General features: G+C 37.4%; 1 protein-coding gene across 4 annotated transcripts in view; it reads right to left on the bottom strand.

Annotated features, from left to right (window-relative positions):
- CCDC191 (coiled-coil domain containing 191) overlaps positions 1–24617 on the bottom strand; it is a 101851-nt gene that overhangs the window by 62898 nt on the left and 14336 nt on the right. For 3 of the 4 annotated variants that reach the window (XM_068546717.1, XM_068546718.1, XM_068546719.1), the window contains exons 4-7: positions 21140–21283; positions 17585–17763; positions 15891–16114; positions 12579–12732 (exon numbers count right to left, since the gene is read on the bottom strand). In XM_068546717.1, coding sequence (XP_068402818.1) covers positions 12579–12732; positions 15891–16114; positions 17585–17763; positions 21140–21283 — 701 coding nt within the window. The remainder of the gene's footprint in view (positions 1–12578; positions 12733–15890; positions 16115–17584; positions 17764–21139; positions 21284–24617) is intronic. The other variant, XM_068546720.1, reaches the window with a different exon arrangement.

The following is a 24617-nucleotide window of genomic DNA, read 5'->3' as shown; positions in this document are numbered from 1 at the left end:
TTAATTCTGCTAAGAAGTTTCAATCAATAATATTGCTGTATTTATCTAATTCTGTTTCACTGCAGAAGTAGCAGAATTTCAGAAAGCAACTGCTTAGTCTCATCATATTAAATTCTTAACCAAAAAAATGCTCTGGGATCTTTTAAAGAAGAATGACCACAATACAGCCTATAACCTGACTAGGATAGGGCTCCTTTCCCAACAAAGCCTGAACCAATTTTCATGACCTCATGTCTTTAAGGAAGGCAGGACTACTGCTCATCAGCTTCTCTTTCATCTTTCTTTCCCTTCTAGACCTTCTTCCTCCCTCTACAATCTCCACTCCCTGCCCATTCTCCCCACTCCCAGCATGCCCCACAAACATACACTATGCCAAAAGTACAGCTGACTTCAGAATATATTAGACAAATGCTGGATTCACCTCTAGGGGCCTCTGACAGTAAGACGATGATGTGATGTCATTTGTTCCTCACCCATATGGTTCTTAAGATCCTTATAAATATTCACCTGAAATTTCTAGTGTTTAGGGGAAAAGATACTCTACTCTGCATAATTTTAGAGAATGGGCTTCATTTATGCCAAAGGCTCTTTTCTTAACTTTTTAAAAGCAGAATTTAATCAGTACTTTTTTCAAAAGACAAAAAAAGAAAATCAGATACTTTTGAATTAGAACCTCTGGGATCAAAATGGTATTTTGAAAAGCAAAACACTCTTGCAATGTTTTGGTAAACTGGCTCTCACTGTCCCTTCTGTGAGAATGGGACACCCGGGTTACTCACAGGGTGAGAGTAAGGAAGAGTACAATAACAAACTAAACAACCTCCTTACCAACACCAACAAAATTTTATTTGGAAATTTTCCATAGAGTGGCTGTATGAAGTTATATATAATAATGCTTCAAAGCCCTCCTAAAATGCACAGCACACAATGTCCTTGGCAATACGTTTAGACGGGAGAGTTACAAGAATCCCAATATTCTTCGTGTGTGTGCCCAACACTTCTCTTACTCTGCAGTTTTATTTGCAAAGAGGTTTTTCCTTCATTTCCTTCCCCAAACATAAGACAACATTGCTGAGACGATAGCAGCAACTGCTATGATCAGAAATGGTTGTGTTTCAGTGCTATGTAGGCAGTCCTGCTAAAACTAAGATTTGGGGGAAGGAATCATGCTGTATAAATGAGGTTCTTAACTACAGTTTTCAACACCTTGAAAGAAAGAAAAAAAAAAAATGCAGGCTTCTCTTCCATGGATTCCCACATTCCCTCAGTTTAGTTCGGGGCAGCCTCTTGGAAGGCACTATGCCACAAGCATAACATCAACAATGCCTCCTTTGGGTCATTATTATCTTATCCTCTAACAGAGATACGTAAACAAGCAAATCAAAACCTTCCCCCGCTAGAATTAAGATTTAGTTAGTGTCAACGCATTTTTCTTTGTTTTCTTCAACTTTTACAAGCAGGAAAGAACATAGATTTTTTTATCTGAAGAAAACATAAAATGTATTTCAGAATAGGGTGAGAATTAAGAAGGCCACTTTCCAAACAGTATAAGAATTTCATACTTAATCCCTTGCTGTTTCTGCTAATTAGCACTGACATGTGGATTGCTGAATCTCCCCAAGAGATTTCACTGCAAGATCAAAGAGAAAGTAGGATAGGATGGAAGTAGAAAGTTTCTATATAAAAATAAGTGTTTTTGACAAAATAAAGAGACCTGGCAATGAAATGAGTGGGAAAGAGGCATGAACAGTGCTGCACCTGAACTTGTGTTTTGGTAAGAGAGCCTGCTCTGTTTCTCTCAGAAAGTCTCCTATTAAATAATGTGGCCCACGCATAGCACAGGGAGATCAGCTTGGTGCTTTGTGACCACCTAGAGGGGTGGGACAGGGAGGGTGGGAGGGAGGGAGATGCAAGAGGGAGGAGATATGGGGACGTATGTATATGTATAACTGATTCACTTTGTTATTAAAGCAGAAACTAACACACCATTGTAAAGCAATTATACTCCAATAAAGATGTTTAAAAATAAATAAATAAATAAATTTCTGACCCACAAAAAAAAATAAAAATAAAAAATAATGTGGCCCAAATGTGATGTTAAGAAATTGTTTGGCGGAACAAACCCAGAGTCAAAGCACAAAGAATACAGGACCTAAAAGGGCCTGAACTAGAGCAACCCTTAGAAACAGATTCTTTGAAGTCTCCCTGCGAATTATATAGCTTGCTGTTGGGTTTGTGCCAGTGAACCATTCTGAGGGTGCTGACAAGAGTTTCCTGCTATCTAACCGCTCACTGCAAGCCAGGTAGGCATTTTCCCGCTTTTTATTCTGTGGTCATATTTAGGCTGCTGAGTATCCAAGTTTCATCACCCAAGGGCAGCTTCAGGCTCCTTCAGAGCCAGGCTAGGAATGTAGACTGGGACCAAGATAATGAGCCCAGAGGGCCTGCTACTCCGGCAGTGTTTACCAGAGGACATCCTGTCTCCAGCCAAGTCTACGTAAAAGCCTGAGGAGTAAGCGGTGGTAAGCGGATTTCCCCCTGTGTCTCAGTTATACCCACATACACTGGGAAAATCTCAATTAGAGGTTCACTAACAATAATACACATGAATAACATAATCACATGGAATGGGAAGGGGAAGAAAAGAACCAACCTAAGTAACTGTGGAAAACAATTTTGGCTGAGTAAGGCTGAAAACAAAAATAACTGTACAAATATTACACTGTAGCCAGTAAATTTGTTTCCACAGCAGTATAGGTTACCAATTCTGAAACTACTTTTATAGTATACTAGGACTAAACAAATAAGTAAATATAATTTAAATAATAAGCTCCAGGTATAAACAAGCAAGGGGGAAAGGCTACACTAAAACCTGTGGTGCTAGATTAGGGTTGAAGTTATCATTATGAACTCACAATTATTTTAATATATATACAGATAGATAAAGAAATAAGTGACAATTAAGGAAAAGGGAGGAGAGCATGACCCCTGTGTTGCTGCACTGGAATTGGATGTATCAGTATGAATTAATGGATTTTAATGTGTACACAAATAGTTAGACACAGAAACAAGTATAATGTGTGTGTATGTGTAGTTAGTATATGTACAACTATTTCCCAGCTCTGTCTGCTGAGAGGGCCCAGAAAACATTATACCCCAGTAGCAGTGAGCACAGCTAGTACCCAGATCTTGGTTTCCAAATATTATTCTCCAACAAATGGAACCAGGGTTCCATGTATTGATAGAAGTGGTTGATTCCAGAGCTAGGGCAGGGAAAATATAAGATGAGCCTGGAACATCTTGTGGTGCCAGAGAAATAAAGGATTTTTTCTAGAAAGGATTTTGAAAGGGCAAAAGAGTCAACCTGAAAATTTTCCCAGTGGCCAAGGTTAGAAAAATTTGAGAAACAAAGTAAAAATAATACTAGAATATAATCCATAGGATAAAGTAAATATCCACAAGTCCATACTGATACAAATAAACAACTGAATAAATGAATAAATAAATAAATGGGGGAGAAGGGACAGTTTTTCCTTCTAGAAGAATTTAAACGAATACATGGAGACAAGAAGGGAAATACAAAATCATCGTTAGACAAATACCACGTTAGTTATTGTTACAGGCAAGACCCATCAATGAATACTAAAATTAATAGGTGAAAGTTTAAGGATAAACAGAATATTTGCATAGTTTTACAATATTTCCTCTAAGACATTTATGAATTACAAAGGGAAAAATAGTAACTTTACAGTGGAGAAACCCAGCAGACACAATCTTAAGTGATCAAAGTTAACATCAACAGTAATAAGACATATTAACATTATGTGGAATTCCCTGGCAGTCCACTGGTTAGGACTCCGCACTCTCACTGCCGAGGGCCTGGGTTCAGCTGCTGGTCAGGGAGCTAAGATACCACAAGCCGTGTGGCATGGCCCCCAAAAAACAAAAACAAAAAAAAAAAACAGAGATTGGTTCAAGATGGCGGAATAGAAGGACGTGCTCTCGCTCCCTCTTGAGAGAGCACTGGAATCACAACTAACTGTTGAACAATCATCAACAGGAAGAACTGGAACTCAATAAAAAAGATACCCCACATCCAAAGACAAAGAAGAAGCCACAGTGAGATGGTAGGAGGGGCACAATCACAATAAAATCAAATCACATAACTTCTGGGTGGGTGACTGACAAACTGGAGAACACTTATACCACAGAAGTCCACCCATTGGAGTGAAGGTTCTGAGCCCCACGTCAGGCTTCCCAACCTGGGGGTCTGGCAACAGAAGGAGGAATTCCTAGAGAATCAGACTTGGAAGACTAGGGGGATTTGATTGCAGGACTTCGACAGGACTGGGGGAAACAGAGACCCCACTCTTGGGGGGCACACACAAAGTAGTGTGCACATCAGGAACCAGGGGAAGGAGCAGTGATCCCATTGGAGACTGAACCAGACCTACCTGCTAGTGTTGGAGGGTCTCCTGCAGAGGTGGGGGGTGGCTGCGGCTCACCGTGGGGACAAGGACACTGGCAGCAGAAGTTCTGGCAAGTACTCCTCGGCGTGACCCTCCCAGAGTCCGCCATTAGCCCCACCAAAGAGCTGGGTAGGCTCCGGTATTGGGTCGCCTCAGGCCAAACAACCAACAGGGAGGGAACAGCCCTACCCATCAGCAGACAAGCGGATTAAAGTTTTACCGAGCTCTGCCCACCAGAGCAACACCCAGCTCTACCCACCACCAGTCCCTCCCATCAGGAGGCTTCCACAAGCCTCTTAGATAGACTCACCCACCAGAGGGCACACAGCAGAAGCAAGAAGAACTACAATCCTACAGACTGTGGAATGAAAACCACATTCACAGAAAGATAGACAAGATAAAAAGGCAGAGGGCTATGTACCAGATGAAGGAACAAGATACATGCCAGAAAAACAGCTAAATGAAGTGGAGATAGGCAACCTTCCAGAAAAAGAATTCAGAATAATGATAGTGAAGATGATCCAGGACCTCAGAAAAAGAATGCAGGAAAAGATCCAGAAGATGCATGAAATGTTTAACAAAGACCTAGAAGAATTAAAGAACAAACAAACAGAGATGAACAATACAATAACTGAAATGAAAAATACACTAGAAGGAATCAATAGCAGAATAACTGAGGCAGAAGAACGGATAAGTTACCTGGAAGACAGAATGATGGAATTCACTTCTGCAGAACAGAAGAAAGAAAAAAGAATGAAAAGAAATGAAGACAGCCTGAGACCTCCGGGACAACATTAAATGCAATAACATTCACATTATAGGGGTCCCAGAAGGAGAAGAGAGAGAGAAAGGACACGAGAAAATATTTGAAGAGATTATAGTCAAAAACTTCCGTAACATGGGAAAGGAAATAGCCACCCAAGTCCAGGAAGCGCAGAGAGTCCCAGGCAGGATAAACCCAAGGAGGAACACGCCAAGACACATAGTAATCAAATTGACAAAAATTAAAGACAAAGAAAAATTATTGAAAGCAACAAGGGAAAAATGACAAATAACATACAAGGGAACTCGCATAAGGGTAACAGCTGATTTCTCAGCAGAAACTCTACAAGCCAGAAGGGAGTGGCATGATATACTTAAAGTGATGAAAGCGAAGAACCTAAAACCAAGATTACTCTACCCAGCAAGGATCTCATTCAGATCTGATGGAGAAATCAAAAGCTTTACAGACAAGCAAAAGCTAAGAGAATTCAGCACCACCAAACCAGCTCTACAACAAATGCTAAATGAACTTCTCTAAGTGGGAAACACAGGAGAAGAAAAGGACCTACAAAAACACACCCATAACACTTAAGAAAATGGTAATAGGAACATACATATCTATAATTACTTTAAAAGTGAATGGATTAAATACTCCAACCAAAAGACACAGGCTTGCTGAATGTATACAAAAACAAGACCCATATTTATGCTGTCTACAGGAGACCACTTCAGACCTAGGGACACACACAGACTGAAAGTGAGGGGATGGAAAAAGATATCCCGTGTAAATGGAAATCAAAAGAAAGCTGGAGTAGCAATACTCATATCAGATAAAATAGACTTTAAAATAAAGAATGTTACAAGAGACAAGGAAGGACACTACATAATGATCAAGTGATCAATCCAAGAAGAAGATATAACAATTATAAATATATATGCACCCAACATAGGAGCACCTCAATACATAAGGCAACTGCTAACAGCTATAAAAGAGGAAATCAACAGTAACACGATATTAGTGGGGGACTTTAACACCTCACGGACACCAATAGACAGATCATCCAAACAGAAAATTAATAAGGAAATAGAAGCTTTAAATGACACAATAGACCAGAGAGATTTAATTGATATTTATAGGACATTCCATCCAAAAACAGCAGATTACCCTTTCTTCTCAAGTGTGCATGGAACATTCTCCAGGATAGATCACATCTTGGGTCACAAATCAAGCCTCAGTAAATTTAAGAAAATTGAAATCATATCAAGCATCTTTTCAGACCACAATGCTATGAGATTAGAAATCAATTACAGGGAAAAAAACGTAAAAAACACAAACACATGGAGGCTAAACAATACGTTACTAAATAACTAAGAGATCACTGAAGAAATCAAAGAGGAAATCAAAAAATACCTAGAGACAAATGACAACGAAAACACAATGATCCAAAACCTATGGGATGCAGCAAAAGCAGTTCTAAGAGGGAAGTTTAATAGCAATACAAGCTTACCTCAAGAAACAAGAAACATCTCAAATAAACACTCTAACCTTACACCTAAAGGAACTAGAGAAACAAGAACAAACAAAACCCGAAGTTAGTAGAAGGAAAGAAATCATAAAGATCCGAGCAGAAATAAATGAAATAGAAACAAAGAAAATAATAGCAAGGATCAATAAAACTAAAAGCTGCTCCTTTGAGAAGATAAACAAAATTGAGAAACCATTAGCCAGACTCATCAAGAAAAAGAGGGAGAGGAATCAAATCAATAAAATTAGAAATGAAAAAGGAGAAGTTACAACAGACACTGAAGAAATACAAAGCATCCTAAGGGACTACTACAAGCAACTCTATGCCAATAAAATGGACAACCTGGAAGAAATGGACAAATTCTTAGAAAGGTATAACCCTCCAAGGCTGAACCAGGAAGAAATAGAAAATATGAACAGACCAATCACAAGTAATGAAATTGAAACTGTGATTAAAAATCTTCCAACAAACAAAAGTCCAGGACCAGATGGCTTCACAGGTGAATTCTATCAAACATTGAGAGAAGAGCTAACACCCATCCTTCTCAAACTCTTCCAAAAAATTGCAGAGCAAGGAACACTCCCTAACTCCTTCTATGAGGCCACCATCACCCTGATACCAAAACCAGACAAAGATACTACAAAAAAAGAAAATTACACACCAATATCACTGATGAATATAGATGTAAAAATCCTCAACAAAATACTAGCAAACAGAATCCAACAGCTCATTAAAAGGATCATAAACCATGATCAAGTGGGATTTATCCTAGGGATACAAGGATTCTTCAATATATGTAAATCAATCAATATGATACACCAGAGTAACAAATTGAACATAAAAACCATATGATCATCTCAATAGATGCAGAAAAAGCTTTTGACAAAATTCAACACCAATTTATGATAAAAACTCTCCAGAAAGTGGGCACAGAGGGAACCTACCTAAACATAATAAAGGCCATATATGACAAACCCACAGCAAACATCATCCTCAATGGTGAAAAACTGAAAGCATTTCCTCTAAGATCAGGAACAAGACAAGGATGTCCACTCTCGCCACTATTATTCAACATAGTTTTGGAAGTCCTAGCCATGGCAATCAGAGAAGAAAAAGAAATAAAAGGAATACAAATTGGAGAAAACTGTCACTGTTTGCAGGTGACATGATACTATACATAGAGAATCATAAAAATGCCACTAGAAAACTACTAGACCTAATCAATGAATTTGGTAAAGTTGCAGGATACAAAATTAATGCACAGAAATCTCTTACACTCCTATACACTAATGATGAAAAATCTGAAAGAGAAATTAAGGAAACATTCCCATTTACCATTGTAAAAAAAGAATAAAATACCTAGGAATAAACCTACCTAGGGAGACAAAAACCTGTATGCAGAAAACTATAAGACACTGATGAAAGAAATTAAAGATGATACCAACAGATGGAGAGATATACCATGTTCTCAGATTGGAAGAATCAATATTGTGAAAATGACTATACTACCCAAAGCAATCTACGGATTCAATGCAATCCCTATCAAATTACCAATGGCATTTTTTACGGAACTAGAACAAAAAGTCTTAAAATTTGTATGGAGACACAAAAGACCTCGAATAGCCAAAGCAGTCTTGAGGGGAAAAAACGGAGCTGGAGGAACCAGACTCCCTGACTTCAGACTATACTACAAAGCTACAGTAATCAAGACAATATGGTACTGGCACAAAAAGAGAAACATAGATCAATGGAACAAGATAGAAAGCCCAGAGATAAACCCACGCACCTATGGTCAACTCATCTATGACAAAGGAGGCAAGGGTATACAATGGAGAAAAGACAGTCTCTTCAATAAGTGGTGCTGGGAAAACTGGACAGCTACATGTAAAAGAATGAAATTAGAACACTCCCTAACACCATACACAAAAATAAACTCAAAATGGATTAGAGACCTAAATGTAAGACCGGACACTATAAAACTCTTAGAGGAAAACATAGGAAGAACACTCTTTGACATAAATCACAGCAAGATCTTTTTGATCCACCTCCTAGAGTAATGGAAATAAAAACAAAAATAAACAAATGGGACCTAATGAAACTTAAAAACTTTTGCACAGCAAAGGAAACCATAAACAAGACGAAAAGACAACCCTCAGAATAGGAGAAAATATTTGCAAATGAATCAACGGACAAAGGATTAATCTCCAAAATATATAAACAGTTCATGCAGCTCAATATTAAAGAAACAAACAACCCAATCCAAAAATGGGCAGAAGACCTAAATAGACATTTCTCCAAAGAAGACATACAGATGGCCAAGAAGCACATGAAAAGCTGCTCAACATCACTAATTATTAGAGAAATGCAAATCAAAACTACAATGAGGTATCACCTCACACCAGTTAGAATGGGCATCATCAGAAAATCTACAAACAACAAATGCTGGAGAGGGTGTGGAGAAAAGGGAACCCTCTTGCAGTGTTGGTGGGAATGTAAATTAATGCAGCCACTATGGAGAACAGTACGGAGGTTCCTTAAAAAACTAAAAATAGAATTACCATATGACCCAGCAATCCCACTGCTGGGTATATACCCTGAGAAAACCATAATTCAAAAAGACACATGCACCCCAATGTTCATTGCAGCACTATTTACAATAGCTAGGTCATGAAAGCAACCTAAATGCCCATCGACAGATGAATGGATAAAGAAGATGTGGTACATATATACAATGGAATATTACTCAGCCATAAAAAGGAACGAAATTGGGTCATTTGTAGAGAAGTGGATGGATCCAGAGACTGCCATACAGAGTGAAGTAAGTCAGAAAGAGATAAACAAATATCGCATTATCGTATATTAATGCATGTATGTGGAACCTAGAAAAATGGTACAGATGAACCGGTTTGCAGGGCAGAAGTTGAGACACAGATATAGAGAACAAACGTATGGACACCAAGGGGGAAAGCCACGGGGGGGTGGGGGTGGTGGTGTGATGAACTGGGCGATTGGGATTGACGTGTATACACTGATGTGTATAAAATGGATGACTAATAAGAACCTGCTGTATAAAAAATAAATAAAATTCAAAAATTAAAAAACAAAATACAAAAAACAACAAAAGAAACCATTAAGTATACCTGATATTATAGTGTCAGGGGCACAGCATCACTTCTTGTAGTATTCTTACCAGTAATGCATAATGTCAATCTAAACAGAAGAGAACATCGGAAAACCCCAAATTGAGAGACATTCTACAAAATACCTGACCAGTACTCTTCAAAACTGTCAAGGTCATAAAAGAAAAGGGAAGATTGAGGAACTATTACAAACTGGAGGAGACTAAGGAGACACGACAAGCAAATGCAGCATGAAATTACAGATCAAGTCCTGAAACAGAAAAAAGACCTTAGAGGAAAAATAGGTGACATTCTAATAAGTCCTGTTAATTGTACTTAATGGTATTTTACCAGTGTTAACTTCCTAGTTTTGATAATTAAACTATGGTTATGTAAGATGTTAACATTGAGGAGAGCTGGGTGAAGGGTATTCAGGAACGCCATGTACCAGTTTTTGCAATTTTTCTGTATGTCTAAAATTATTTCAAAATAAAGACTCAAAAATATAGGTTCAAATCAAGCAGAATCTGTGGCAAAGTAGAGATAATTTATTCATATTGACTCATTTTTAAATATACCAGCTGATCCTTTTAAAGCTGAGTAATCTGTTTTGGTAGGCCACTAATTTTGTAAAATTCTTTTTGTGTGTCTAAAATTCATACCTAGCACTTCTTTCTAAAACATATATAGTCAGCCCTCTGTATCTGCAAGCTCTACATCTGTGGATTCAACCAACCATGGATAGAAAACATTCGGAAAAAAAAAATTTCCAGAAAGTTCCAAAAAGCAAAACTTGATTTGCCGGGCTGGCAACTATTTACATAGCATTTACATCTATTTACATAGCATTTATGCTGTATTAGGTGTTGACCTGGAACAAACAGACTGCCAGGTTTTACTCCAGCAAAGATGGATTTATTTGGAGTCAGCAAAGAATCGCAATTTGGGATCTCCAGCCTTGGTAATCCATGTGCAAGTTCTTTCAGGGCAAGGGGAGGAGAACTCTTATAGAGGGAAAAGTAAATTGGGAGGGCAGTAGTAGGCAGAGTCCATGGCTTTTCACTGGCTGAATTCGTGCCAGGAAATAAGAGTTTTTCTTCTTCCTTTTGGGCTCTGCTATTGTCACAGGGCATGAGAGCTCCCCCTTCTGGTCTTCTGACTCTACTTAATTCAGGTTTCTATTTATTAATTTTTTATATAGGTGTTATAAGTAATCTAGAGATGATTTAAAGTATACAGGAGTATGTGACTAGGTTATATGCAAATGCTATGCTATTTTATATAAGGGATTTGAGCATCCACAGATTTTGGTATTTGCAGGGGATCCTGGAACCAATCCCCCTTGGATACCAAGGGATGACTGTATTACTTCTTGCACAGTGGACTTCAATAAAATTAAATACTTAATCTTATAGGGAACACACATCTTATCCATCTCTCATTGGTTGGGGAACAAACATATCATGGCCCTTTTTCCTTATGTCTTCTCAAGATGGCCCCCTCTGTACTCATTTCCTTTCCTATTTTCTTTCAGAAATCTTAACTGTTACTGTAGGAAGACACATTAACTCCATCCATCTCATGGAGGGGACGCAGCATCCAAAAGCCTTTGCCCATCTTTCCCAAAATGTTAGTCCCAACTCTTAATAGTTCCTCCTACACTTGCCTCTGCCTATTCCTAAAGCCAAAACTCTGACCAAACTCATTGTTTTATATTTGAATAATTATGACTTCTTGCCTATCAGTCCAAAATGCTACCATCAAACGTGTCTAGCATTTTTAAAGAATTGCTTTGACTACTTTACTTTTTCCCTCATATCTTAGTTATCCATATCATATTCACAGGCCTGTTTTTGATTTCTAGGTCCCTTTTAGTCTATCCTACATTTATCAAGCTCCCTCAATCTCTTCCTGGCATTCTTTTCTCTTGTTAAATCCATTCATTTATACATTCATTCCATTAACTGTCACTGAATTTCATCAACGCCCAAGGCCTTGGAGTGGATGTTGTAGGAGATATAAAATATACATATTTATCTTTTCTCATCTGACCACCTCATTTACAAATGTTCCAAGTAATTCCTTTCACCTGAAATGTTTATAAACCCCAAATTTATAGTGTTATCAATCCCACTTCACTGAAAAAAATTTCTGCCTAAGTAGCCTGGGGAGGATGCTCATTAGTCAATAAAAAATTGGCCAGTTAATTTTACAAAAAGTGAAACTAAAGAAAGGGATAGAAGAGTAAAATAAAATGCAGACCATTAAAAGCAGAAGCACAAACATGTCATTGTTTAGGATCTGAGCTACCAAAAGGCAAGTAACTTTCTGAATAATTCTTCTGAATAACCCAGAACACAATGGTCCATAAGACTGTCAAAGTGGAAGCTACGCTTTCAAACTGCCAGAGATCTACATTAGTACTTGCATGCAATTCTAAAAAGGGTAATTTAGGAAGACATCTCAAATTCATACCCCAATTTCCCAGGATCACATGGAGTATACAACAATAGCCCTGAATAGAGGATTGAAGCACTCCCCTGTGTACTAAGCCAGCTGGGTAGCACAGAACAAATGGTGTGGGCAACTTTGGTATTTGTAACGAGGCTCTACTGGGCTTAGTGTTACACTGTCCATCTCTGATGGAGCCCTTTGTCATTTATGCTACAGAATGCTGAACAAAGAGACATTACAATTCCTACCTGGTGATCTTCCTTGAAAGTCTGGATTAGTAACTCTTTCAGTTTCTTCTTTCTTTCTTTTGCCATTTTTTCTTCATCCAGAAGAATATGAACACTTTGAAACATGCCTTTCTCTGGATTTTTTGGAGAATTTTCTTCTTGCTTTTTCTTCTCTCTATTAATAACAATTAAAAAACACTAATATGAATAATAGACTTAACAACGAGTAATTAGAACATACCATAGTGGAATGAACACTGAATTTTCCATCAGAAGATAGAGATTTTTAGATCTGGCCCTAAAACTACAAAGTAGGGTGATTTTTTTTGAGATTCAGTTTATTCCTTTATAAAATACAGTTAAATGAAATAAAATTATTATAATGTACTCTGAAAAGGAGAAAGCCTTATATATATTTTAGTAAAGTATATTTATTGAGTTTAACATTGAGTGATACCTGGATCAAAATTTGAGAGATAACAACTATCAGGTATTCTCTAATATAGACATAAGTTCTCTCTTTCTTACAAGGGGAGACAAAACAGGACCCTCAGGTAAGAAAGGAATGACATTTTTCCCACAAGGTTTTTACAAGGTTTCTAGGAAGAAAAATAATAAAAGAATCAGATGTTACTGAATAAGGAGAAAATGGAATTTATATTAATTCTAAAATAGCTGTAAAGAGAAAAAATAGAACTTAATAACAATAAGGAAAAGGACTTCAGGCAAGTTAACAAGAATCTCTTAGTAACTTTGTTGCTCATATTTCTGGTTATCTCTTTCTCAATCACCTACCTTTTCTTTCTCATCCAGGTCATCCCTCTTACACTCAGCAATCCAAGCCAGCTCATAGCCATTGTCTTCTTATTGGAGTGTATTAAACTACACAGATATGTGTAAGTGTATAAGGTATATATTTTATCAATGATATAGTAAAGATAGCATCTAGTCAGGAATCTGGATTCATGGGTTCTGGCCACAGATCAGCTGTGAAAACTCAGGCAAGTCACCCAGTCTTTCTGAATTTCACTTTACAGTTGTGGAAACTCAAATTGAGAGAGGGATGCCAGAATAATCTATAGACATTCATTCATTCATTATCATATATCGTACAGGGGGCACACAATCTTATTACTGGTGATATGAACCATCATTTGGTTAAGGTGGTTTCTCCAGTGTAAAGTTGCTATTTTTCCCTTTGTAATCAATAAATCTCTTAGAGAAGATACTTTGAAACTATGCAATGAAGCAGATTTAGGACACCTTACAAATAAATTAAAAAAGCCCTACCAACAATAAAATTCTATTGACTCTTTCCAAACTTACTAATGCCATAACAATGTTATATTAGATAGTTACAGACAGATCATAGTGGGCATTTAAAGAAATACACTCCTAATACCATGGATGTAGTCGTTTAAAAAAAATCAAAATACGTATCTGTTATGAAAGCAATGTTTGCTCATTGTGCAAAATTGGAGATGTATAAAAGCCATCCATATTTCTACCCAGAAGAAAACCCTGATAACATGTCAGTGCTGTTTCATTGTACAACTAGTATTTATTAATTTCTCCAGTATTTATTAATGTGTTATTATAAATACTATTATTTTCATTATCTTTGTGTACAAATCTTTGGATTTCTGATCACTTTCTACACTTGATCTTAGCCAAAAGGCCGAGAAGCGATTCTGATCACTTTCTTAGGGTAGTTTTCCTAGAACTGGAATTCCCCGGTCAGTGATAATAACATTTTTATGGCTCTTATTGTTTATTGCCAAATTGCTTTCTGGAACATTTAAACCAGTCTGTCCACCTAGAAGTGCTGCGTATTACCTGTCTCACTGTATCTGTGGATAAGCTTTTTTTTTTTTTGCCCACTTTTATTTATTTTTTTAAACATCTTTATCGGAGTATAATTGCTTTACAACGGTGTGTTAGTTTCTGCTTTATAACAAAGTGAACCAGCTGTACATATACATATATCCCCATGTGGATAAGCTTTTAACTTTTAAAAGAAATGACTGGTTAGTGAATGTCTGTTGAGTGCCCACTGTGAGCAGAACTTCCTGCTACCATCAACTATTACTTGTTTTCACAATTTATTTTAGGTCAGCCTAGATTCTTCAGGGCTTGAGAACAATCTAAAGAGCAAGGCTGACCTTAGCAAGAACTCACTAAAAAACTGGAGATTGCTTTCTGAAAGGAAAGGCCTCTGGAGGAGGCCTCAGCCTGGCACTTGGAAGAATGAAATGCACGTCCACTGCCGAGCTGTTTTAAATTGGGTAGGATGAGAGCAGTCAGGAACACAGGGGGAAAAGCTGTGTAGGCTGATGGGGGTGGAAGGGGGTGGCAGGCTAATAGGTCTTTCTGGCCGCTCAGTTTGAGTATTCAGGCACTTCAGGCACGTTGTCCTAAGGCTTTTGCAGTTTATGCACCAGTGCTGTTTCTCAGAATAAATACATTAGTTATTTCATTTATGAAGCTCATATTCTGCATGAGGATACACAACAGCACTACATCCTGTGAGGACTATTTTGATTTCCCTCTTATGTCAGATATTCTTTTTCTTTATCAGTGGCAGTAAGGCAATGGTGACTCTCTGTATGATTATTAGAAGATAAGACACTGAGGCAATTCACAATAGAATGAGACACAATTAGCAAACGTGCATAAGGAAACGTGTTCAACCTTACAAATGTTCAGGTACACAAAGAGATGCACACTAACCAATAGAATACCTACTAAAAGTGCAAAAATATTGAAAATGATGATCTCCCCCAATGCTGAGTGGGGCTCACTGTCAGGAATCGTGTAAATATGCACAACTCGTCTGGAAAGGAATTTGGCAGTGTTTCAAAAGTCATAAAAAACCTACACAATTTATCTCAGTAATTACACTCCTATGAACATAATTCAAAAGAATGAAAAAGCTCTATGCTTAAGGATGCCCACTGCACTACTGGTGAAAAATCTGAAATTAGCTGAAATGCTTACCAGTATAGGGAGTGGAGGTCATTACATAAATTATGGTAGAGGAACTCAATGGAGTAATATACAGACCTTAGGACTCCAGGCGGTGTGGTTATTACAACAAGCAGAATAACAAATTAAATGTACTTTATGGTTGCAGTTAAGTTCATAAAGGGACCAAGACCAGGAGGAAACGTGGAAAAATGAAAATAGTTAACTTGTTAAGACGGTGGACTAATGGGTGATTTCTCTTTTGTGCTTTATTATTGCATGGTCTGTGCATTTTAAGGACCTTTAAAGTACTTCCAAAATGACGGCTTAAACAAAAATACTTCACGCTGCTCATGGTGGCTGGCTTACATTTTCCATGCTTCTTCCACAGTGCGTCTCCTCTCAATTATCTCCCTCCGCAGCTTTACCATCTCCCTTTGTATCTCCTCCTCCTCTTTCTTGGCCTCTAGAGCCTTCCTTTTTTTCTCTTCTTGCACCAGATACTGAGCCTCTAAGAAGGCTGATTTTTTCAGGGTCTTTTCAATTCTCTGGCGCTCCAGTTCTTTCTCACGTCTTAAGCGATTTTCTTTTACCTTAAAGAGAATACAAAAAGGGTGAAATGCAGCCTTTCAAGTAGAAAGGGATATGCAAAACCTTAGAACACATTTTGAAGTTCAGAATACAACTACTTCGAAACATTTTGGCCCAGAACCCCACTGTTTATCAGAAAAATAGGGGAAATTCATTTGTTTACTGGGTAATGGCCTATACAAAATTTTAAATGAAGTCAGGCGAGATGACTCCAAACAATTTGGGAATGATTGGCACTACAGAAAAGCTGAAAATCCAATGGGTTGGATGCTAAATTCTGGATTCTTATTTAGTAATTATTTTCAATCCGTAAGATTTTCCAAGGTGTACATTACTGTTATTTATTTAGGCTCTGTCTGTATGTTAATTATAATTTAAGAAAGAATAAGGATATTTTGGAGAGGCTACTTTGTGAAGGCTAAAACAGTGATTTACTGCCTTAAAGGAGCATCACGACCTTTTATTCAATTCTATCTTTATTTGAATTTATCAATGATTCTGGATCATATTTGGAAATCAAAACCACAAACTTCACAGATATTTCTGAATAAGCACAATCATTTTTTTCAAACTCAATTCTTTAGACTAGCTACGAATTAAGGAGTGGTCCTTTCCTTCCTGCTTCACTTAACTTTACCCTTATCTTACTCTTCAGTTATGATAAGACTCCTAGATAATGGCTACCTCTTACTGAACCTTTTCTTTTCCCTTTTATCATAAATCCAAACCAGGATCATGCTTCTACTCCAGTTTCTCTCACATCCTTAGTGCTGCTTTGGCATACATTATGGTTTAAAGTAATCAGAAATTCAGTGTTATAAAAAGATAGCATACACACATATAGACATTAATTCTACTCTGGTCTTGGTTCTGGACATGTGGAAAAGACTCGGTCTTTCGGACTTCCTAAGTTACTCTACAAAGTGTTGAGATGAATCTTTTTCCAATAACCTACTATTCCCTTTGGAGAAAAGAAAGTTCCCATACGCCTTTCTAATTCAAAACAGCTGAACTAGATTTAATTCAGCTCTGTCCTCCCTTTCAAATTATAATCACAAAATAAGTGAATTTTTCCACTGTCTAGAAAAGAATTATCATTATAACATTCACCAGAATATTCATGATATTAATATCTTGATGTCACAATACAAAATCCAAATTCAAGCAAAACCCAATCTACATATTTATAATAGGAAGTATCACATCCAAACTAATAAAGTTTAGCTCACCACTCTCATGGTCAAAATCAATTATCCCTCTTTTTGGTTTTCTTAAATAAATTGTTTCCTATCCTCAGCTTATGAGCATTATTTTTCTTCTGAAGTTCTTATATTTTATTTTTATTCTTTCTAACCAAACCACAGATGGCATCCTTTTTCACAATAAAGCCTAAGTCTTTATTTAAGCTTATTAAATGTGTTACACAAAAATTGCTTCCTGTTATCCATTTTAATTTTGCTTTTCCCTCCCACCTGCTTATGTCTCATCTCCATGGTAAGATGAGGATCCTTCTGCCACTTCTTGTCTTGGTTTTCATTCATTCCAAGATCTTCCAATATCCCAGAATCCACCACGTCTTTATGGAGCAGATGGTCTATGAATTTTTGAAAGGTGGTACTTTCGTCTTCTTCCTCCAAATAACCACATAAATCTGGGGGAAACATAACAACAACAAAGAAGGAAAAAATTTTTAATTTTTAAAAAATTTAATTTTAGTACAATTTCCATATTTATGTAAATAATCCTGGTACAATAAAAATACAAAGCTGTGAGTGTTCAATAAATAGTAACTGATAATGCCAGTTGGATGAATACAGCCCTCAGCAATTACCTTCAACTAAGAGGAAAAAACCTCCACTCATGAGGAATTGCCCTCACCCAAGTCACTAACTCCCTCACTGCCAAATTTAAAAGCTATTACTTATACATTTATGTTACAAGGATCTAAACATCCTTGAGGACTCCATTGCTCTTTTTAAAAAAGGCTTTACTGTGGTATAATTGACATGCAATAAACTTGTAAATATTTAAAGTCTACAATAAGCTTTGACATATATAGATACCAGTAAACATCATTACAATCAAGATAATGAATTTGTCTGTCAGCTGCAAAAGGGTCCTCATGCAGATTTGCAATCTCTTCCTCTCACTCTTCCCCATGCTCTTTGCCCTATCCCAGGCAACCCCAGACCTGCTTTCTGCCAACAGATTAGTTTAAATTTTCCAGAATTTGGTATCAATTAAATCATATACTATGTACTCTTTCTGGTCGTCCTTCTTTTACTCAGCATAATTATTTTGAGATTCATTCATGTTGTTGTATCAATAGTTTATCCCTTTTTATTGCTGAGTAGTATTCCACTGTATGGGCATACCACAATTTGTTCATTCATTCATCTGGGGATAAACATTTGGGTTGCTTCCAGATTTTGGCTATTACAAATAAAGTTGTTATGAACATTTGTGTACAAGTCTTTGTATGAACATTTGCTTTCTTTTCTCTTGGGAAAATGCCTAGGACTGGAATGGCTGGATCACATAAGTATGTGTTTAACTTTTTAAGAAACTGTCAAGCTGTTTTCCAAAGTGGCTATACAATTTCACATTCTCACCAGCAGTGTAGGAGGGTTCCAGTTCCTCCACATCCTTACCAAAAATTGGTATGATCAGTCTTTTAATTTAAGCCATTTTAATAGGTGCGTAGTGGTTACTCATGGTAGTTTTAATTTGCTTTTTCCTAATGACTAACAATATTGAATATCGTTCTTGATGATGTTCTATTTAGTTCCATACATTATTGAAAATGGGGTACTGAAGTCTCCAACTGTTATTGCTGAATTATCTATTTCTCCCTTCAATTTTGTCAGTTTATGCTTCACATATTTTGGGGCTCTTTTGTTAGGTGCATATATATTTACACTTGTTATGTTTTCTTGATGGATTGACCCTTTTATTATTATAGAATGCCCTTCTTTGTCTTGAGCAACAATTTTTTATCTTAGAGCCTATTTTTTCTGAGATTAGTAAGCTGCTCTCACTCTCTTTTGGTTACTGTTTGCATAGTACATCTTTTTCCATCCTTTTATTTTCAAGCTGTTTGTGTCTTTGACTCTAGACTGTGTCCCTGGGACAGCATATAGTTAGGTCATATTTTTAAGTTCATTTTGCCAGTCTCCATCTTTTGATTGGAATGTTTAATCCATTTACATGTAATGTAATTCTTGATAAGGCAGGATTTACGCTTGTCATTTTGGTATTTGTTTTCTATATGTCTCATGTAAATGCCCCTTGTCAGGATGAAAAATTTACGTTTTATTACTAGTTCGCTGAGAGTTTTAATCAGGAATCAATTTTGTCAAGTATTTTTCCTGTACCTATTGAGATAATCATGTTAGTTAACAATTTTTTAAAATAAATTTATTTATTTATATATTTATTTTTGGCTGTGTTGGGTCTTCATTGCTACATGCGGGCTTTCTCTAGTTGTGGCGAGCAGGGGCTACTCTTTGTTGTGGTGGCTTCTCTTGTTGCAGAGCACGGGCTCTAGGCGTGCGGTCCTCAGCAGCTGTGGCATGCAGGCTCAGTAGTTGCGGCGCATGAGCTTAGTTGCTCCACGGCATGTGGGATCTTCCTGGACCAGGGCTCGAACCCGTGTCCCCTGCATTGGCAGGGGGATTCTTAACTACTGCACCACCAGGGAAGTCCGGTAGTTAATAATTTTGATAAACATCCTTTTTTAATGACTAGGTAATATTTTTGTTCAATGTTTCGATCCCAAAAAAAAGTAATACTACAAGCATAAGATGAGTGAGGCCTGATAAGATACTAGAAGGTAATAACAAATCTAAGTAAAGAGATATAACTAGATATATTAGCACCATATGAAAGAAAGTAGCAGTTTCATTATATTTCAGACATGCTTCAGAATAAATATTACATACTGAAATGCCTCACTTTAATTATGATATCATTAAACTAGAAAACATCCAGAAGGTGGCAACCAGTATATCTAGAAACGATGTGATATAAAGAACTGTTGAGAGTACTGGTGCTATTTAATCTAGGAAGACTGATGTATATGAAAGATCAGATATGATTACAACTCCCACAAGAAAAGAAAAGACTGTTCTTGAGAGAGAGAACATGATATTATTTTCTGTTGCACAAAAGGGTAAAAGTTACTGAGGACAAAATCCTAATCCTCCTAACTAAGAGAGAATTTATGAATATTAGAGCCTCACAACAGCTGATGGGCTCCTCCCAGAGTGCAGGCTCCCTATCCTGGGAGGTGTTCAGGCAGAGATTGTATTACCCCATATTAGGGATACTATAGAAGGATCTCTGTCTAAGCGGGTGAAGAGGGTAGATCGGATTAGGTGATCTTGAGGAGTCCCCTAACTTTAAGGGCTCATGACTTTGTGATTTGCGAGCTGGGGATTTTGTAGTGTCCTAAACAAGGGAAATGCTGCAAGATGAGTTCATCAGGGGTGTCTGAGCCATGCATGGCAAGATGCCACCACCATCACTATGCCTACCCTTATGCTTAGGGAAAAAAATCTTAGACTCTTTGGGTACAACTGAGGAATCCTCACAAGTTAGCTATTTAACTTGTCTGACACTAACTGTGTGTACAAGTAATAACTTCCCTTATAAAGATATATGAAGCATTTTGTAAATACAAAATGAGATATCAATGTTTAAATATAGTAAAACACTTAAAAGCCATCAAAGTAAATGGTCATCCAACAATATATGGAAAGAGGCACTCTTAAACAGCATTAATTGCCATTATAATCATAAGAAGAATTACAAATAATAGAATATTTTAATTTTAAAATAACCACGAATTTACTGAGGATATAGATAAGTAATTTAAATTGAATCAAGAAATATTAAAACCAACTACAAAACTAAGCAAAACACAGAAACGTCAAATAATATATCATTTATTATTCAAAACAATTAAAAAGACTTCTTGGACACATTCATTGGATGTTAAAGCTTAGCACACTTAAATAAGTTCTTACCATCGAACTTGTCATATTTCAAATGCCCGTTGGCTTCTGGCACAGGAGGGATATGTGACACAGTGTCTTCAGCATCACCATCCCCATCACTTGCTAGTTCTTGCTTAAGTTTGGTATCTAACCAGTCATTGACCAATTCCTGAGCTGTCAATAAAACAAAAACATCTTTTTACTTCGGAGACTTTCTTCATTTGCTGTTTTCATTCATTCAATAAATGTTAACTGAGCACTTATCATGTGTCAAGTACTGCTCTAGATGTTGGGAATACAGAAGTGAACAAAACAGGAAAAATAAAACCTACCACCATGAAGCTTATGTTCTAATTGGGGAAGAGAGACAATGAACAAGCAAGTCAGAAAAACAGAGCAGGAGAAGGAGAAATGGTGTACCAGAAATGAAAGATGGGTGTTGATAGTTTTAAATTAATTGGGTGGTCAAAGGAGGCCTCACTGAGAAGACATTTGAGCAAAAAAGGGAAGGAAGTGAGGGAGTGAGCCATATGGCTATGTAAGGGAAAATTAATCTGTGCAGAGGGAAAAGAAGTGCAAAGGCCCTAAGGCAGTAGAGTGTCTAGTGTATTGGAGAAACAGCACGGAGGTGGTATGGCTGGAGGAATGAGTGAAGGGAGAGTAGTTGGAGATGAGGTGGAAGAGGTAGTGTAGGGATCAGGTTTAGAGCAGTGGTTCTAGAGCAGTGGGGGTGATCTTACTCCCCAGTGGACATCTGGCAATGACTGTAGCCATTTTTGGTTATTACAACTGGGGAACTGGGTAGAGGCCAGGGATGCTGCTAAACATCCTACAATTCACAGGACAGGACCCACAACAAAAATTATCTGGCCCAAAATATCAACAGTGTTGAGGTTGAAAACACTTTGTTTAGATAAGTCTTGACAGCATTCTAGGTACTTTGGCTTTTACTCTGTATGTAATGGGAGGTTTTTGAGCAAAGAGGGAACATATTTTAAGAGCATCACTCTGATACTATGTTAAAATAGACTATACGGGGACAAGCTCAGAAGCCGGAGACAACAGTTGAGAGACAAATATCCAGAAAAGGGGTGATGATGGCCTGGACCTGAAGTGGAGGTACTAGAAATGCTCAGATTCTAGAAAATAATGTTTTGAGGTGGAGTTGACATGATTTGCTGATGGGCTGGATATGGGATGTGAGAGAAAGAACTCTACAAGGTTTTTGGCTTAAGCAACTACAGGATGGAGATGTCATTTACTGAGACAGGGAAGACCAAGGGAGCAGCAGGTTTGGACAGAAGATCAGGAGTTCAGTATCTGATGAGTTGGGTTTGAGATGCTTATGAGACATCCAAATAGGGATGTCAAATAGGTATTGGCTATATCATCTGGATTTCAAGGGAGAGGTCCAAGCTGAAGAAATAAATGTGGGTGTTGTCAGCATACAGATGGTATTTAAAGCCATAGAAATGAATGAGATCGGCAAAGGAGGAAGGTAGGTAGAGAACTGGTTCAAGGACTAAGCCATGAGGAACTCTAGTATTTAGGGGTTGAAGAGATAAGGCAGAACCAGGTAAGTAGACTAGGAAGGAGAGACCATTGAGGTAGGAGGAAAATCAAAGAGTGTGATATCCTGGAAGCCAACCTCCATTTGGATTTCTTTCTTAGTGACATTCGGAAAATCTTCTTAATTATAGAGGTATGAGAGAAAACGTCTACTTTAGCAGTACTTTCATCATTATCATACAGCTCTTATGGATAGGGCATGGGCGTTTCAAAGAAGAAAAATGTCTATTTCAGTATTATCTTCATCATTGTTATTATCATTATTGCACAGCTCTAAGGGAACGGAGTGTTTCCAAATACTAAATGATGCCAAGAGACATTTAACATAGATAGGAATGCATGATATGTAAAAATAGAAAAAAATGAATCAAGGTGATAGAAACTAAGTGTAAAAAGTACGCAAGCAACAGACACTACTGGCCTTCAGGGGAAGGTAGAGAAAGGGAGCAGATATTTACTGAGACCCTGTGTACAATAGTTCACATATTTATAATAAATTATGTGTAAAATAATTTGGATCTACTAAATGCCATTTATTAGTAAATAGAGATTTACTATTAAGTGCTCCAAAAGAACAAGGAAAGAGAACGTCTCTTGGAGGGTTCAACTGTAGTAACGCTTCATGTTGGATCACAGGCTTGACACCTACCTCAAAGCAGAGTTTCTCAAAGTATGTTCCCCAGAACACTAGTTCTTACTGAATATCAATAGACAGCCGATGAGAGGAGGAAAAAAGGATATACACCTTTGAAACACATGTTCTGTTCATACACTAGTACTTTCTAATGTGGATCACTAGTTTCTCAGGATATTAATATGTAATTCAAGATGAAAAGAATTCAGGTTCTAGGAAGCTTGGAAAATGGGGTAAGTAAATATATATTTAACTGCAGGACTTTTTGGAAACCTTGAGTGGCTAAAGTATATTGTGTATTCCTATTGGTGGGGTGGGAGAAGGGGTGGGTAAGACATAGCCTTGCCAACTTCTGAATCAATCTCCTTTCTCCAACTCCAGTACCACCGACCACCCAAGACCAAGTGCCATTACAGCTCACAGAGACCAGTGCAATAGCCTCCCACTAGTCTCCCTTTTCCCTCTTTTTCTCCCCTATAATTCATTCTTCATATATTAAAAAAATTATCCTACTACACCTCTGCTTAAAACCCTTCAATGATGTATAGTCATACTCAGAATACAATCTAAATTCTTTCCCCAGGCCTATAAGGCCCTATGTGACATGTATTCTGCTCACTCCTGCAAGCTCACCTCCATGGGGAAACTGCAGCAACACTGGTCTTCCTTCAGCTCCTCAAGCACACCATGCTTGTACTTTAACTTTTTATTTTTTTTTAACATCTTTATTGGAGTATAATTGCTTTACAATGGTGTGTTAGTTTCTGCTTTATAACAAAGTGAATCAGCTATACATATACATATAGCTCCATATCTCCTCCCTCTTGGTCTCCCTCCCAATCTCCCTATCCCACCCCTCTAGGTGGTCAAAAAGCACTGAGCTGATCTCCCTGTGCTATGCTGCTTCTTCCCACTAGTTATCTATTTTACATTTGGTAGTGTATATATGTCCATGCCACTCTCTCACTTTGTCCCAGCTTACCCTTCCCACTCCCCGTGTTCTCAAGTCCATTCTCTACATCTGCGTCTTTATTCCTCTCCTGCCCCTAGGTTCTTTAGACTTTTTTTTTATTTTAGATTCCATATATATGTTAGCATACAGTATTTTTCTCTTTCTGAGTTACTTCACTCTGTATGACAGACTCTAGGTCCATCCACCTCACTACATATAACTCAATTTTGTTTCTTTTTATGGCTGAGTAATATTCCATTGTATATATGTGCCACATCTTCTTTATCCATTCATCTGTCAATGGACACTTAGGTTACTTCCATGTCCTGGCTATTGTAAATAGAGCTGCAATG

This window comes from Eschrichtius robustus, chromosome 6 (genome assembly GCF_028021215.1).
Source record: "Eschrichtius robustus isolate mEscRob2 chromosome 6, mEscRob2.pri, whole genome shotgun sequence".
In the NCBI taxonomy this organism is placed as follows: domain Eukaryota; kingdom Metazoa; phylum Chordata; class Mammalia; order Artiodactyla; family Eschrichtiidae; genus Eschrichtius; species Eschrichtius robustus.
The sequence above is the reverse complement of the archived record's forward strand: the minus strand, read 5'-3'. Positions and strand labels throughout refer to the sequence as shown.